Source organism: Arvicola amphibius, chromosome 4 (assembly GCF_903992535.2).
Source record: "Arvicola amphibius chromosome 4, mArvAmp1.2, whole genome shotgun sequence".
NCBI classification, from domain to species: domain Eukaryota; kingdom Metazoa; phylum Chordata; class Mammalia; order Rodentia; family Cricetidae; genus Arvicola; species Arvicola amphibius.
The window spans coordinates 88,629,644-88,647,646 of NC_052050.1; the positions used below are offsets into that span (position 1 = coordinate 88,629,644).

The following is an 18,003-nucleotide window of genomic DNA, read 5'->3' on the forward strand; positions in this document are numbered from 1 at the left end:
TGCCTGGGGCACCCACCTTTACTCAGGGCAGGCCTCTCGTCTATTCTCGGTTTCATGGGTTTGCCACTTCGGCCCCCAACAATTCAGCTCAGTGTTTCAGTGCGCAAGGAGCCCACTCTATTCCAAACGTCTCTCTGTGGGCTTCCTGAGAAGCCTACTTTGGGAACATAAACCTCAAAGGAGTCTTTGCCCACAAAAAAGATGGCGGCACAAGCCTTTCACTAGGTGAGCGGACCCGACTCCGGCGTCGGCCCCACTGGGCGAGGCGCAGGCGGAAGGGGCGGCTCTGAGATGACCGGGGACCTTCCTGGGAGGGGCTCTGAGCCTAGGAGGCGTGGCCTAATCGGAATCGTAGCGTCGGATTGGTCTTCCGCACGCTGGGCGGGGCCTCCGCAACACCCTGCCCCTCCCTCCTCGAACCGGAAGTGTCTCTCGGTCTTTCCAGCTGGTTGTCATTTCACTCGGCTCGGTCCTGAGGAGAAGGACTCAGCCGCGGCTGCGGGACCCGGGCACCGGAGGCAGTGGTGGTGGCGGCGGCGGCGGAGGCGGCGGCGGCGGCAGCGGCGGACGGCAAAGGAAGACGAGGAGGAAGAAGCAAAGCAAAAGAAGAGCCAGGCGGAGTCCACAACGACGACAGCTGGGACTGCGGGACCGGGGGAAAGCGGCGGCGGCGGCGGCCCAGCAACCGTGAGGAGAAACAAAAGCCTTCTAAATTATAGTTTCCAAGCAGTCTAGGGGGAAAGAGAGCGCAAGCCCAGGGGGGAGGCCTTTCTCCTATAGAGTAACTACGGTAGCGGGGTTTTCCTTTTTGTCCATCCCCCCCCTTCCCCCTCCCCCCCGGCGGAGAATCGAACTGAGAGAACTGAACAAACCGCCCCTGGGTCCCATGAGGGAAAAAAATCCCGGAGCCGCAGAGAGGGGAAGAGGCAGAAACCGCAGGACCTTCCAGGTCGCCCCCTTGGTCCCCGCACCCCCGGGCCGCCAGCTCGCCCTTGTCCAGTCTCGCTAATCCCTCCTGATCGCGACACCCCCCAGAGGGAGAAACGGGTGTTTCCAACCCCTTTCATGGGGGAGAGGAGGCCGAAGGGACAAGAACAGCAAACGCAGCAAGATCTGCACCCGGAGCCCCAGGAACAGCCCCAGAGGCCCACACTGCACCCTACAAAAGAACAGAAACAGGACCAGGAACAGCAGAAACCTCCCTGCAATCATCTTCCCTTTAGTCAAGGCTGATTTCCTCTTTGGCAACCAGAAATTCACCTCCCGCCCCAGATAACCTAATATAATCTATCTATATATAAATATATAATATATAATGTTCTTAAATTATTCCTGATTTTTTTAACCAAGCTGCCAAGAAAAGAACGTATTCTCCCCTTAATCCTATTCTAATTTTTATGTGAATCTAAACTGCTGAGGAAGACCATATGTGATTGTTAAATTTTATATATATATATTTTTACTCTGCACAGTGCTTATTCTTCTATATCCATAGATGCTTGAGAAGCTGTGTTTTTCTCATTCATGTACATTTTCCTTTGGAAAAAGAAAGCGCCTATTTTACTAACCAAAGACTTGATTTTTACCTTTTTCCTTTTTTATTCCCGCCTAAAAATAACCCCAATTGGATTCATATCAATATTTTAAGAGATTTTTTTTAGTTGTTTTTCCTTCCAGAGAGACCAGAATTCCAAATCAGAGATACTTAGGGTGATAAGCTGTGATCTTTGAGTTAGCTATAAATAATAAGATACTTCAAGCAAACAAATTTGAGATACAGAGGAAAAGACGCGAGACATTAGATTGTCTTTTTTTGTGTGTGTGAGATTCTGATCCTAAAAATAATAAATGGGGGATTACGGGTTTGGAGTGCTAGTACAAAGCAATACTGGGAATAAATCTGCTTTTCCAGTCCGATTCCATCCACATCTGCAGCCTCCACACCATCACCAAAATGCCACCCCCAACCCTGCTGCTTTTATAAATAATAACACAGCTGCCAATGGCAGCAGTGCTGGGTCAGCTTGGCTCTTTCCTGCTCCAGCTACCCATAACATTCAGGATGAGATCTTGGGGTCAGAAAAAGGAAAAAATCAACAGCAGGAACAACAAGACCCTTTAGAAAAGCAACAACTCTCCCCCAGTCCAGGTCAGGAAGCTGGAATATTGCCTGAAACTGAAAAGGCAAAAGCTGAAGAAAATCCAGGGGACAATTCTTCAGAAAACAGCAATGGAAAAGAAAAAATACGCATTGAATCACCAGTGTTGACAGGGTTTGATTATCAAGAAACCACGGGCCTCGGTACTTCCACCCAACCCTTGACATCTAGTGCATCGTCCCTTACTGGTTTCAGTAACTGGTCAGCAGCGATAGCACCTTCTTCCTCCACGATAATCAATGAAGATGCAAGTTTCTTTCACCAGGGTGGAGTCCCTGGCGCTTCAGCTAATAATGGTGCTCTGTTGTTTCAAAATTTCCCCCATCATGTCAGCCCTGGCTTTGGTGGTAGCTTCTCCCCTCAGATCGGTCCTCTCTCCCAGCACCATCCTCATCACCCCCATTTCCAGCATCATCACAGCCAGCATCAGCAGCAAAGGAGGTCTCCTGCCAGTCCCCACCCCCCACCTTTCACACATAGAAATGCTGCTTTTAACCAGCTGCCTCATTTGGCGAATAATCTTAGCAAACCTCCTTCTCCATGGAGCAGCTACCAGAGTCCCTCTCCAACCCCCTCTTCTTCCTGGAGCCCAGGAGGTGGCGGCTATGGTGGCTGGGGAGCTTCTCAAGGCCGAGATCACCGCAGAGGGCTGAATGGTGGAATAACACCCCTGAACTCCATCTCACCTTTGAAGAAAAATTTTGCAAGCAATCATATTCAGCTTCAGAAGTATGCTCGCCCTAGCTCAGCCTTTGCTCCCAAATCCTGGATGGAAGATAGCTTGAACAGGGCTGACACCATTTTTCCTTTTCCGGTAAGATGTTGTTCCATTAATAAATTAGGATGAATAAGGAAATGATGTGGTAGAGTATCTGTGGAATGAAAGAATTGGAATTGTCTGTGTCCATATTAGAGATCTTAGAAAATAAATTGATTGCCTGTCTTTATTTTAGCAAATGAGTGTAATTGGAACAAAAAATATTCACTTGTTTCGTGGGCCTTAATTTTTCACTTTATGACTACAGATATCAGGTAGTTAGTGATACCCTAATAACTTATAATACCTTTCTTGTTTAACAAGAGAATTTTCTTCACTTGCTTAAGGAAGAACGGTAATATGTAACAGATATGTGTTTTGTTGTGAAAACTAATGAATGTTTTCTGCCTATCTGAAGAAACTAACTAAAAATGACCTTTTTAACATTATAAGGTAGGGATTCACTAAAACCAACTAACTGCTAGGTTGCAGTTTTCCTCTTGGTTATATTTAGACGTGGACCTTGTAGTCTGAGCAGTCTGAACTGATCGATTCAGCAATTCCTCTTAAATCTCTCTGCAAATTCTGACCTTTCTTGTGTTAGTAAGGACTACTGCTTAGGGAGAAATGGTAGATGGGGTTTTTGCCATGTTTAAAATTATTATTACTATTAATTATTATTTGTAGTGCTTGGTGTAGAACCCAGAGCCTTCTAAATGCTAACAATTTCTTTTTGAAAACCATAGGGTGCCATGCTCTTTTTTTTTTTTTTTTTTTTTTTTTTTTGGTATCTGATGCCCTGTTGCCCTTCACCCACTTGTTTATTTCCAGTGTTAACTCTAGGGGTGTAGATAATTAAACCATTCCTAAAAATAGATCCAGGCAAAGATCACTTGTCTTTGTTGCTACTAGTATATCCTTTATCTGGTAGGAGTCAGATTGTTTGATGTTTTTGAACTAATGAACAGCCAGTTTATATCACAGAAACAAGGTAAAGGGAATTTCAGATCAGCTGAACATCACTTGCCACACTCAGTGTATATACCATAGCGTATGATCGTTCCTGTGTCCTTAGAAAATTTATAGAAAGTCATGAGGTACACCGAACCTCTCCTCATAGCAACCCGCAAGGTAAGTTTATCCTTATCCCATTTACAAATAAGGAAACTAAACACGGGATTAAAATTATTTATACACGAATGTTTCACACACATGTGTTACAGCCAAGGGGTTATTTTAGATACAGTTCAGCAGGGACTAAAGCATAGTATAAGATAGTCGTAGTGCTCCTGGTTAAGGGAAGTGAAAGTTTGCTAAGAGAGACCTATGTCAGTCCAAGGAATTATCTTTTCACTCCTTAAGGATACAGGTGCAAGGCATCTTAAAATATTTGGTCAAATTTAGTGTTAGTTTTTTTATTTTTAATTTTTTTCCTTGTTGGTATTTGCTATTAGAAAGCATTATTTTTTGCTCAGGCCAAAGCGCAGTTGTCATGTAGTAACAGATAAATAGCTGCTCAAGACATTGACAATGGCTTTAAAAAATTGTTTTTAATATTCTTTAAGACATAAATTTTAAAGCAATTTAATGCAAAGGTGACTCACAAACTATTTATGTACTGCTAATTTAAAAAATCAATACCTTGGGCTGGAGAGATGGCTCAGCAGTTAAGAGCACTGACTGCTCTTCCAGAGGACCCAGGTTCAAATCCCAGCAACCACATGGCAGCTCTCAATTGTCTGTAACTCTAAGATCTGACACCCTCACACAGACATACATACAGGCAAAACATCAATGCACATAAAATAAAAGTATGTATTATAAAACAAACCTATACCTTGGGGGCTGGAGAGATTGCTCGGTGGCTAAGAGCACTCAATTCCCCACACCCACATGGCAGCTCACAAATGTCTGTAACTCCAGTTCCAGGGGACCTGACACCCATGGCAAAACACCGTTGGACATAAAATAAAAATAAATGTTTATAAACCCATACCCTTTAACTAGATTATGATTAGTGTGAGAATTGTATGCACTTTTCTTCCTTATTTTCTACTTCTTACGCTAACAGTAAACTTATTTGACCGAATGATCACTCATTCTGAACTTACAAACTTTGGTAGAGAACTATTCAGGGAAAATGAGAAGTTCAGGAAATAAAATATCTATATATGTGTGTCAGGTTTTCGCCCTATGGGGCTGGTAGGATGTGTTGAACATATGGAATCCTTTGGATTAGTTAAACTTGTTTTTTAAATAGCAGACTGAGATTGATAATAAAGGCTGTTGTTAAAAACTAACCCTCTCAGAGGGCTGGGGATATTAATAATAGAGCACTTGTTTGGCCTGTGTAAGGCTTTAGATTTGCTCTCCACTGAAGCTTTCATTTGTTTGTCTATTTTTTTTTTTTTTACTTTCCTCTTGCTTTTTCTTGTCTATTATGCTAAGGATAAGAAAAGGGTGGCCAGTAAACCTGGTTTAAATACAGAAAGGCTGGGCATGGTGGTGCTCGCCTTCAATCCTAGCACTTCAGGGGCAGGTGGATCTCTGTGGGTTTAAGACCAGCCAGGGCTACATAGTGAGTGAGACCTGTCTCAAAAAAATTGTTTTCAAATATGGAAAGATTAGAAAGTGGATTGTTTTATGCTCCCTATCTCCATAATTTTTGGTACTGGGCTTAATATGAGATTATAATATTCATATAAATCAGGATAGCATGTTATGTTAAAAAAGAAATTATCTGAAACTTGCCTAATATTGGACAACTTTTATTTAGTTTGAAATGAAACAGATTTTTTTTTACATTTGTTTACTGCAAGTTTGCTTTTGTTCTGGACAAATCCTGGTTTTAAAATTAATAATGTTTAATTTTTTTCCATTTTATTTGTTTTGTATGTGTACACATGTGTACATGTGGGGGTCAGAAGATAATTTACAGGGGCCAGTTTTGTCCTTCCACCAAGTGGATCCAGGGATCAAACTCAGGTAGTAGCTTTTATCCAGTGTGCCATCTTGCCTGAACTCCTGCACAATTTTTTGTTAATTTTCAACCTTCCATTTTGTCAACATTTAGGAAGCCTGATTATACACCCCCATGACTATATAGCCTCCTAACTGATCCACCAAAGAGGTATATTTTGAGAAAAAACTTTAATTAAAAGTTGTTTCTGAGTTTTTACCTAGTCTAAAGCTTCATGAATTGACGGTATGAATTGAGAAGTCATAACTTGAATCCTGTTTTCAGATACATTAAATTAATATGCATTTAATAATATATATGATGCTTTTTTTTTTTTGGTTTTTCGAGACAGGGTTTCCCTGTAGTTTCTAGAGCCTGTCCTGGAACTAGCTCTTGTAGACCAGGCTGGCCTCGAACTCAGAGATCTGCCTGCCTCTGCCTCCCGAGTGCTGGGATTAAAGGCGTGCGCCACCACCGCCCGGCCTATATGATGCTTTTAATGTTGTGTTTTGTATGTTAATCCATTCAGTAATCCTATGAGGTAGAAATTATTATGTATCTGCAAGATTTGGCTCTTAACCATTATACTATAGTACCTCTTCACAACATAAAAGGCTTAAGTTTGGGGTGAGAGGAACTCCTCCCACAAGCATGTAAGATGAAAGGGAAAAGTTAGCTGTATGTGATGACCAAAAGCTGATTGTAAGCCCAATATAGTTTCTGCTACTCTGGAGGCTGAGGCAGGTTGGAGAGTCTAGAAGTTATGGCCAACCTGAGCAACATAATGAGGCTTTCCATTTAAAAAGTTGGCTCTTAGAGTTTTAAAAGTAAAAGATGATAGCATATTTGTTTATTAACTCTAGATGTTAAACTTCATAATGTTAAGGTCAATAACTAAATTTCTTATAACATTTGTTTATTGTATTTATGTGTACATGCCAATGCCACTGTACATGCATGGAGGTCAGATGACAACTTGTAAAAGTTGTTTCTCTCTTTCTACCATGTGGGACCTGGGGATTGAACTCAGGTCATCAGGGTTGGCAGCAGTGTCTTTAACCAATCTCACTGGCCCCAGATACTTTTGTTTGTTTGTTTTTGTTTTATTTTTCAAGAGAGTTTCCCTGTAGCTTTGGAGCCTGTATTGGAACTCGCTCTGTAGACCAGGCTGGCTTTGAACTCAGAGATCTGCCTGTCTCTGCCTCCCAAGTGCTGGGAATAAAGGCTGCACCACCACTGCCTGGCTTTATCCCTTCATTTTTCATTTGAGTAGTTACTATATAACAGAAATGGGTTAGGCGCTTTCCGATAGGCTCTATTACTCCCTGTAATAGAATTCCTTAGTCCCGTGACTTTTGGTTGTATTGTCCTGACTTCAAAATAAAGAGACAAGGCTCATATTCATGTGACTAAGGTATGATTTGACCCTTACATTTAGGAGAAAATAAGTCTTGTCTGTCCTGCCAAACACATCCTGGAGCTCCAATTTCCAAACCAAATAATAGATTGGGATGCCTGCCAGTAATTATATTTGAATATAGTACCTTATTGGAGTGATGCCTAGATCTGTCCTTACAGGAAAAGTAGAGCAGAATTCCATAGTCTATATATTATTATCTAAAGCTCCATTTATGTTCCCATCTCCATTAGCTAAGAACCAGGAAAATGGCCCCAAAGATTACCGTTAATCTTGATTGGTAGAGAGAGAATTCAGGACTTTACTTAAGGCTCCATTTGCTATTACCTTAGACACAACATCATAGGTTTATTAAGTTGTCTTAATTTCACAATTCTTGTCACCTTAATAACTTACTAGGTGGTGTCAACATTGTGTCTTTAAAATTATATCGTGTGCTTATAAATAGAAAGTCACTATAGTGCTTCAGGTGACATGTCTTAGTGAATTATTAAACATCATAACATGCAACCTCATTCCATTTTATCTTTTCTTAATTTGATTCCAAGAGAGATTTTTGCATAGGAAATCTTTTGTTTGACTTAGACAGAAACCAATTTTGTAATTGTGAAATATGTGTTGGATGTATCTAGCTCTGTTAGAATTGAAATACTGGAAAACATGCTGGGGAAGGAGTATAACTTCTTCCTCTTTGTAGAGGGCGTCTAACTAGATCTGCTATTACCTGATAGAGCTGAAACTAACTAGGGTAGACTTTTTAAAAAAAAAAAAAAAAAAACAAACCCTTTCCCCCTGTTTTTCCCTCATTTAAAAAGAATTTATTGATTTTTATTTTATTTGTCTGAGTGATTTGCCTGTATGTATGTCTGTGTACTTCATGAGGCCTAATACCTATGGATCTGAAGAGGGCATTGGATCCCCTGGAACTGGAGTTACAGAAGGTTGTGAGCTCCCATATATGTGCTGGGAAGGAGCCCAGATTCTCTGCAAGAGCCCCCAGGGTAGAATTTTTAGCCATATTTTGTGTTGTTTTCAGGAAAGTCTTGAAATGTGATCAAAAAATTGCTCTAAAACCTATCAGAAAAGCTTACTTATTGCAAGCCTAACGAATATGGTTATTGCTAATTTTTAGCATAAATTTATTGAGAAATTATGTTATAAAATAGGTATGGGACTCTCACAAAAATGATTTGATAATGTATTTTATAATCTCTTTCTAATCTTTGCTAATATCTGAGTGCTATTTAGCACACATTTTTCTTAACATTATAATCAAATCATAAACTAACTAAATAATTTAACTCCATTAACTCCAGGATCTAATTGATTAAACTTTAAGGCAAACTAACAGATTCAGCTGTAGATATATCAGATGTGATATGTAAATGTGACCATTAATAAAATAGAAATTTCCAAATTGGAAATTTGTAAATAAATTTTTATATAAGCTACTTTGTATACCTGTATACATTATTATTTACACTCTGACAAAGTGATATGACCAAAGGCAAACTTTAAGCCTTTGCATAGCAGAATTCTGGTACTGCTTCATGTCAAAGAAAACCTGATCACTGTACATTGTCCTACCTCAGGTTTATGGGCTGAATTATTAAACTTCAGCCTTGAGTTATGCAAATACTTCCCATATTGTACTATGCTGGCCTGGACAATTTGAATTTGCAGAGTGTTTTTTGATATACATCGATCATTTTTATACACCAGTTGTATATTGCATTATGCATTTCAAAGCATGCTTGTATTTATAATGTGAGGTACATTTTAAATAATAATCCTTTCAGGAAGCCTAGAGGGATGCATCCAACTGGTAGGTTCATGGTGCTAGCTAGTAAAACATTTGCTCCACTTTATTGTCAATGAGACCCCAAGAATATTTCTACCCCTAAAACAATCTTAATTATGAAAAGACAGATATGGCCTCTACATAATGGCTTTGCTGTTTATTAGACATATAACCCAGGATAGGCATGCTGCTCTCCTGATTCTTCCCCTTTTTTTCATTTCTCCAGTCCTTTTGAGAGTAAAACAAGATTATGCCTAGTATTTGTCTTCCAAAAGATTCTGTTATTAAAAGAAAACAAAATTTGCAATAGCAATTTAGTCAGGGCTGGCAAGTTGGCTCAGCAGGTGAGATCACCTGTAGCCAAACCTAATGATATGAGTTCAGTTCCTGAAAACCACGTGGCAGAAGGAAATAGCCAACTGCTTCAAGTTGTCCTCTGATCTTCATTTGTGCATGTACATGCAACACACACACACACACACACACACACACACACACAAATGTCATTTAAATGTGGAAACCATTGTATGTTTCCATTTATTGATAATTGAACTTAATTTTAAAGAATCTTTTCATAAATGAATTATAATTTTAAAAATTAAATTATTTCACCACAATAATAGTGGGATTTGGGCTACATAATAATCTTTATTTTCCTGAACACCAATAAATACAATGTTTGGCTGATGATTTCCCCCTTTTTAAATAAGGTTTTCTCCCCCATGTATTTTTTTAATTTTTTTATTTTGGAAAATTTTAAAAATTGACTAGACAAAATAGTCACCTGGCTTTGGCAGTCTCTGGCTCCTGGACAATCCTCTCTCACACCCCAGAACTCTTCTTTGCCATTTATCTTGAAGCAGTTCTTAGACATGGTAGGGTTTCATTGTAAAAGTATACACTTCTCCAAGGTACGGAGTCTTTAAAGGGTATACAAAGAGTCTTCCAAGTGTCTTTTAAAGATTCTGATGGCTCACACTTCTGCTGTCCCTGCTCAGCCTGTTTTCCCTGCTCAGCCTGGTGTTACTCCCACATACACCTATGGCCTCATCTCTTTCTGGGCTATCAAAAAAAAAATAGCAAACAAGCCCAGCTCTGAGAAAATCCACTAGCAGGGTATAATCTTTAATCTTGGCTTTCTTCTAATTCTAGGCTACTGTGGAATTGTGGGTATGATCTCTGAAAAGAATTAAAAAGAACAGGACAGGCTGTTCTTTGGGGATTATATCTCTGTTCATATTTCATTTTTAAAAGGTCTTCAGAGGTTAGGGGTCTTTTGGAAGCCTGTGGAGCGTATCAAGCCTTATTCATCCATCTCTTTCAATATATAAGTGTTTGCTGTTTTTGATGGATTGTAGGCTAGAAATATTTGACTATGGCAAGGTAGGGGCTTCTCATGAAGAGTACAGTCTGGTAACTTCCTATTTTCTACTTGAGAGTTGGGGCATGTATTATGCCTGGATACTGTACAGAGATAAAGACGGGGTGGCCTTGTTAGGTCGAGACTGAGCACTGACTGCTTTTTGTCATCATTGTCAATGGTCACAAAAAGAAGAGATGTTAAGAGTTGCAAAACATAAGTCTCAACTCAGGCATAAAGAGTGTATTTTGGGTTTGCAGTCCCTCTGCTGACTGGGCCCTGAGCTAACCAGGCAGACATGGAGAAGAGGAATTCTGACAGCTATTTAGGGTCTTCATGTGTCTATAACCTGACTCAGTCCCTTCAGGGCATCAATTTAGTTTTGTTTACTTTTCTTAAACCAATAACCTTGTGTGTTAAATAGCTTGTTAGCTAGGAGAATATCTGTGATATTTTTGGATCCAGAAGTTTGGGTTTATTATGATAACCTGTATGAAACTGGCCATAGTAAAGCACAGAATGGGTGGATTATTCAGATAGGCCAATAACCCATTCATAAAATGTAGTGTGAAGCGGCGGGGCTGCGTCCTGCCACCCGGCCGCCGGCTAGCTTTACACCCAAAATAATTACACGGAAACTGTATTCTTTTAAAACACTGCCTGGCCCATAGTTTCAGCCTCTTATTGGTTAATTCTCACATCTTCCTTTAACCCATATTTAGTAATCTGGGTAGCACCACGAGGTGTGGCTTACCAGGAGAGATCTTAACCTGCGTCCATCTCGGAGAGGAGCAGCATGGAGACTCCCTATGGCGACTGCCTGAAGCATCTCCCCAAAACATAGACAGATAACTCTCCTCCATCAATAAAATGTAACTTTCACTCTTTTTTTCATATACCACAGAGGGAGGGCACACAAGGATGTTCACTGAGTGTGCCTTCTAGTTGCCAGCCTTTGTGCCCCACTGTCACATACCATGTCTCGTTTACTTCTCACCAGTTTTTTCGTGTGTGTGTGTGTGTGTGTGTGTGTGTGTGTGTACATGTGAGTGTGCAGGTGCAGTTTCCCTTGTATGCACATGCAGAGGTCAGAGGAGGACAATTGGTATCTTCAAGACAGGATACCTTCCTGGCCATCTGACTCCTGCTGTCTGACTGTCTTCACCTCACAATGCTGAAGTTACAAGCACATGAAGTTGTGCCCAGATTTTTTATTTTATTTATTTTTTACGTATCCTAGAGTTTATTCTTTCATTTTATTGAAAATAGGGTCTTTTTCTCATATAACATATACTGATATAGTTTCCCCTCCCTTTACTCCTCCCATTCCTTACCACCTCTCCTCCCCTCTGAATCCATTGCCTTTCTGACTTTTAATAGAAAAGAATAGGCTTCTAAGAGATAGCAACTGACAAAATAAAATGTAATAAGACAAAGCAAAAAACCATCACACCAAGTCAATATGCCTAGCTTTTTATGTAGGTGCTTTGGACTTGGGTTCCCATGCTTGCAGAGCAAGTGTTCTCACCCCAGAGCCATTTTCTTGGCCCCTCATCACAATTTTACAGAGATAAATTTCTTTTTGTGTATATGAAATCAAGATTCAGTGATGTTGCAGTGCCAAGATGACTTATCCAGTTAGTAGATAAATGGGTTTTAACTATTTCTTTCCTCCAAGCAAGGTTAGAATGGCTAAATAGCCAAGGAAATCTATTGAACTAATGAGGTCTAAATTGCCAGTTTGGTTTTTTTTAATTCAAATAAGTGGCAACGAGTTTTTTTTTAAATAAAAACACGTTAAAGATTTTATAATACTCAAAATGCATAAGTACATGTGGCATTTAGTGAAGGGGAAGTAAAAGGTAATTTCCTCAAAGGCTTTCTGAAGAGATCTTCTGATTTATCAGTTCATGTGGAAACCAAATGGAGCTATGAGCTGATCAGAGTGATTCAGCTGTAGTTTAGAACCCTGTTAGAAATAGTAGCCTAAGTAAGAACTCTTTACCTTCATTGGAGGTGTTATGATGAGAAAGTACTGACTCAAAAGAGAAATGGCAAAGAATAAATATAAGGTGTTATTAAGTATATTTCCTTGCCCCTTCTTCACATTCACATAATTTCCTTTTTGATGTCACCCCCTGACACTTGCCTGCATCCAGGCCATGTAGACACAACCAAAAATTTTTACCTTGTGCATGTCAGTAATGAGCATTCTATGTTATGACACAACTTACTTAAATAGATTTTTTTAAACTTCACCTCTAAATCTACTTACAGTATGATTTTAAGCTTTATTATCCTAAAATGGGATAACAACAGTTAGTGACTTCTCATGGTACTTGTAAGAAACTAATGCAGATGAATTTATGTGAGAAATGCAACTCAGAGCCAGGAGAGACCCGCAGCTTCTTGCTTTACCGGTGGAGGTAGATTTACAGCATGCTCTACCTGTGCTGCAGGAAGCGTGCAGTCCTATCCAGGGAGATAATCAGCAGCCTGTCTGTCTGGTGAAGCATGGGAATGCTGAGGGACTCAAAGCAAAGAAGCTTACTCTGTGCTGGAGTATAAGGCCTTTTGGAAGTAGAGTCCTGAAAGTTAACTGTACAGTCGCCTCTTTGTGATTTGTGGACATAAATAGCATTTCATCCAAGAAGAATATTTATATTTTGGAAAATCTTGGATTAAAACTCCCATAGTTAGCTTTGATTAAATGTGAGCTCTCCCAGAACTTTCAAGCTTCCTATTTGTTTTGGCAACTGACACACTGGCATTGACTTTCCTTTTGAACCAAAATATTTTCCTTTCCCTTCTTCACCAGGGAAAATTTAAGCCAGAAAGAGAAACTTCCACAGCTTGATATGGATTAAGAGCAGACTGAAAGTGATCACAGAAAGGGAATGAAGAAAGTAGGGAGCTGAATTTTGCCTTGGACTCTTAATGATCTGGTTGTATTCAATTAATTCCATTTTTGTATCACGCAAGTCTGGTAGCACCAAACACAGTGACATGGGTTTATAAAAAGAGCCAAAAAAGAGTGGTACTAGTAGTGGTTAGATGAATATATTTTAATGAGAAAATTCAGTCTGAAGACGGAATCTCTGAACACAAAACAACATCCAGTACAGACTGTATGACATGATGCTTTCTGTCGTTCTTACCTAGTGAATGTGGATGTCCCCTAAATAAGAGTGAAACACGAGAAAATTTTGCCTTAGGGAATTGGTAGAGATAATAATTTTTAATGATTTTTAAGAAAATCCAGAATGTTTAATAAATGTAGGTACTGATATTTTATAACAAGATTTAAGTATAAATCTGAGACTATGCTCTTAGACTTTTTATACAGATAAACTAATGTTGGTCAGGATATGCTATACAGATCAAGGAATCTAACTAAAAGAAATTTAAGAATCTTAATTAAAAAGAAATGAGCATGTGCTTCACCTGTCTTTTTAAGTAGAGATGATTTATAGGGCATTTGACCAACAGTTTTGAGAGGGAGCACATTATTAGTAAATATCTGAAGGCAGGTATGATATGCCCCAAATAACAGATTTTAGATGCCAGATAATAGTGACAGTTTAAGTGCCAGGATAATAAGATGCAAACCACACCACCCAAATAGCTAAAGAAACTAACATGTTGATTGGGATTATTTACCTTAGTAGTTTTTATGTATAGTCTCTGGCCTCATATGGAGACTTGCCAGAAATGTGAATTCTTAGGTTCTTCCTGGACATCCTGAATCTGGGGTGGCTCAGTAAACTGTTCTTAAACAAGACCTCCCCGTGTGATTCTGAGGCTTCTTCAAGTATAATAAAACGTAGGCAGCTGGGTATAGTGGTGCACACCTGTAATCCTAGCACTCAGGAGGCAGAGACAGGTGGATCTCTATGAGTTTGAAGCCAGCCTGATCTACATAGAGAGCTCTAGGCTAGCCAGGCTACACAGTGAGACCTTGTCTCAAAAAATAAACAACAGCAACAATATTTTGGCTTAGATCAATCTGAATGTTAAAAAAAATGTGGCTTGCAATTCTAGCTACATGATAGACTGATACAGGAAGATGGTGAGTTCAAGATTCTTGGAACCAACCAATTACTTACATGCAACTTAATGTTAAGTGTAACAAGATCTAGCCGTACTGTGCCTGAAATCCTAGCACTTAAAAAGCTGAGGCAGGAGGATCAAGAGTTGGAGGCCATGGTGAGGCAAGACCATTCAGTAGGCAAGAGCACCTCTGCCAAGCCTGATCACCTGAGTTGGAGAGAACCAGCTCCTGCATGTTGTCTCTGATCTCAACAGGCATATCAGAGCACACAGTCACCCTACCCCAACATGCACACAAAGGAAAAGAAGGAAAACGTAATCTTAACAAAAGAGAGCTAGATAGAGGTCAGCCCAAGCTACACAGGGAGAGCCTGTCTTTTAAAAAAACAAAACACATCCAACAAAAGCTATACAATTATAAAATAAAGTAGCCAGAACATTGCAATAAAGATGCTTGTGGAGCCTTGAAAATGATAGGGTTTTTTTTTTATTTTTTTTATTTATGGGTAGTTATTAAGTTCACAGGTTTTCAAGCTAAAGGCCTGGGTTCAAATTTTGTTACACTACATACCTGACAAGGATAAAGTCATTCTGTTACTGTAAGCTTTTTTTTCCCCATCTGTGAAAGGGAATAATTGATTATACTGATTATACAAGGCTTTTGTGAGGGATGAGTGAGGGCATGCATTTAATATTTGAAATTAGCTGCCAGCATTATTACTATTAGGACCAGCCTGCTCCTTTGGTTTACGGTTGATAGCCTGCCAATGTGTTTGTTATAGGTGTAATGTGTGTGTCTTACCTAAGTGTCATCCCAGTGGGGAAGATAGGACGAAGGCTTTGTTTTCTCATGTGTTTTTCAGATTTCTATTTATTCTTTCACCCTTACACATTTTTTATTCTTTGTTGAGTAGTCTTTAAGTGCTTACTGTTTTCCAGTCATTTGCCATGTGCCTATGCCCTCAGAGTCCTTTCAACGTTGTTCCCCTCCCCCACTTTGTGCATACAGTTTTAGAGATCCTGTTGTCTAAGGTAGTATCCCCAACTTTGGAATGAGGCTTGAATCACAGCTGTGTTGCTGAACTCAGCAGGAACCTGCCTATGCAGTAAATTGTATGAGTTTTCCTTAGTCTTAGTTTTTTTTAAATTATTAAATGGGAACAACACATTCTAACTTAGGAAGTCTGAGGCTTATAATTAAAACAGTGCTTGTAAAGTACGCAGACTAATGGTGGGTACTTATTTTGGTGCTCAGTACAGAGATGATCAACTTTTCTCCCAAGGAAGACTGGCAAAAGTGGTTTGAATCAAATATGATTGTTGGTTGAGGGGAGGGTGTTGTTTAACTTTTGCAAGATATTTAATCTTCTCCCTAACAAATTGTATAGGCAAATAAAAAGAAAACTTGTTATTTTGCTTTTGTTTGCATAATGGGCTATTAACCCTGTAAAGAAGACTGGGACTATATAGTTCTGTGGTAAAATGATTTTTACCACGTGGAAGGCCTTGAGTTCAATCTCCAGCACTAAGAAAGAAAAAGGGTTCAATTTCTTACTAGCAGTGGTTTGTAGGCTAAAAAGTGAACTTTAAGTAGTGATTTTAATCCACATCTTTGATTTTTGACATAGTTGTCAAATTGATAAAATATACATCCCCGAAGAGCCCAGACAGTTAGGATATTGTAAACCGAAAGAAGAAAATTGGCTGTGGATATAGCTCCTTCCCAGAACACTTGCCTAGACATGGAAAGCCCTGGATTTCATCGCCAGCTCTGCAAATGCAAACAAATGAAAAGCATTTTGTGCTAGAAGAGACTGTGGGCATCTAATGAAATTCCTTCCTTTTCTGGACCAGAAAAGCATTCTGGAGGACAGCGGTACCCTGAGAGTTGAGGCTTTTTAGTGTCTATATTCAAATTCAAGTGCACTGTCTTAGGCTGATGTTCAGGTTTTGGTCATTGGCTCAAAAACTATCAAGAAGAGCTGTCACTTGACAAATATTCCATTTTACAGTTGCTTTCTGGGAAATGGATCCTAGAAGCAAATCGGCAATTATATGTGGTCCATTTTGTTGTCAGAGGATTGACAAAAAGGAAAAAACTTGGAAATCAAGTCCTTAATAAACTTAACTCTTTGATCTTTGAAGAGGAAAGCTGACATTGTTTATTCTGTTCTTGTGTGCTGGCAATACTATTGAATCTCAGCCCTTCTACCTATTTCCCATTGGTACAAGACAAGATCGTTAAAAAATTAAATGTTAAAAATAGAAAAGATCACTAAAGGAGAAAATTAAGAATGATAAGCTTTGAGTCTCCATTGATAAGAAGCTAACTTGACAAAATATATGACTTTTGAACCCTTTGAATTACCAGAGCATTGCGGAAACAAATGTTATATGAATGTAGTTTGTAGTAAGTCTAATTGCTAGTATGTTTGGGTTGTGGGCAAGAATACCTATTTCAGTGGGGTTGAAAAGCAAATGGTGCTTATGCTACTGAGCCCTCAGACTTTGCATTTCATTATCAGCGATCTCTTGCGGCTGTCTTTCCTTCTAAAAGCATATAGAACCTGGAAATCTGTCTCAACACACTGCACCTGAGTGTCAGTGCCAATTGATCCAAGCTTATATTTTGGCATTTATTTGTGAACCTGTAATTAAATCACAATAAATTAAAAGAAAAATATGGGTAAAAAAGGATTGAGATGATTTTAACCCAAAAATTACTGAAATTTACATTTTTCATTTAGGATTCTAGTTTGCTATACTTTTTCAGGTAAAGTCAGTGGTTATTAAATTTAGTAGCAGTCTGTGGTATACTTGGAACCCAGATAACCATGGAGTCTTTTACTAAGCTCTAGTGCCCCATTAGCAAACAGAAGCTTTTTTGACTTACTTACTAAAAGTAACTTTTATAAAAAGAAGCCACACAGAACCACTGTATATTTTGCTTCTCTTTTCTCTTCATTTTGTGATTGGCAAAATGCAAATTCTGGAAATTCACAAGCTTCAGTTCCATGAAAAAGAATAACCAAGTAAGTTGTTCTATCCCTATTGTTTATTTTGGCAAATGAAAATGAACAGCTGTAATGGGAAATGGGAAATATCTAAACAAACCTTCAGACAAGGAAGCAGAGAAGAAATATTTCACATGCTTAAAACTCACTCAGAAGCATCCACCCACATGTTGGTTTAGCAATTGTTTTGAGTACCTCCATCCTGTGGATGTGCTTGACAAATAACAATGCAGAAGGGTGGGTAGCACTCCTTAGCCCAGTTCTTAACTCCCTAACAGCATGGACACAAAGAAAATATTTTTTAAAAAAGATAACACCACCAAGTTTCTGCCATCTCAGGTCCTTCTGGGTAGTCCTGTAGGGGCAAAGTGGTAGGACTTTGTTGTCTCACCATTACCCATTTGAGGTCAATGCCGTACTGAGGGCATTTAATGTAAAATAGGTCCTGCCCTTGGGACATTGTCAGAGGACGTAGCAGGTGAATGC

At 39.3% G+C, this 18,003-nt stretch overlaps 1 protein-coding gene across 4 annotated transcripts in view; it reads left to right on the top strand.

The window, feature by feature from the left end:
* Positions 1–449: 449 nt before the first annotated feature.
* Cpeb4 (cytoplasmic polyadenylation element binding protein 4) overlaps positions 450–18,003 on the top strand; it is a 59,975-nt gene continuing 42,421 nt past the window's right edge. For 2 of the 4 annotated variants that reach the window (XM_038328967.1, XM_038328969.1), the window contains exons 1-2: positions 450–2,964; positions 3,675–3,685. In XM_038328967.1, the coding sequence (XP_038184895.1) occupies positions 1,849–2,964; positions 3,675–3,685 (1,127 nt within the window). In that variant the 5' untranslated portion in view covers positions 450–1,848. Of the gene's footprint in view, positions 2,974–3,674; positions 3,686–18,003 lie in introns of all 4 variants that reach the window. The other 2 variants (XM_038328966.2, XM_038328968.1) reach the window with 1 other exon arrangement.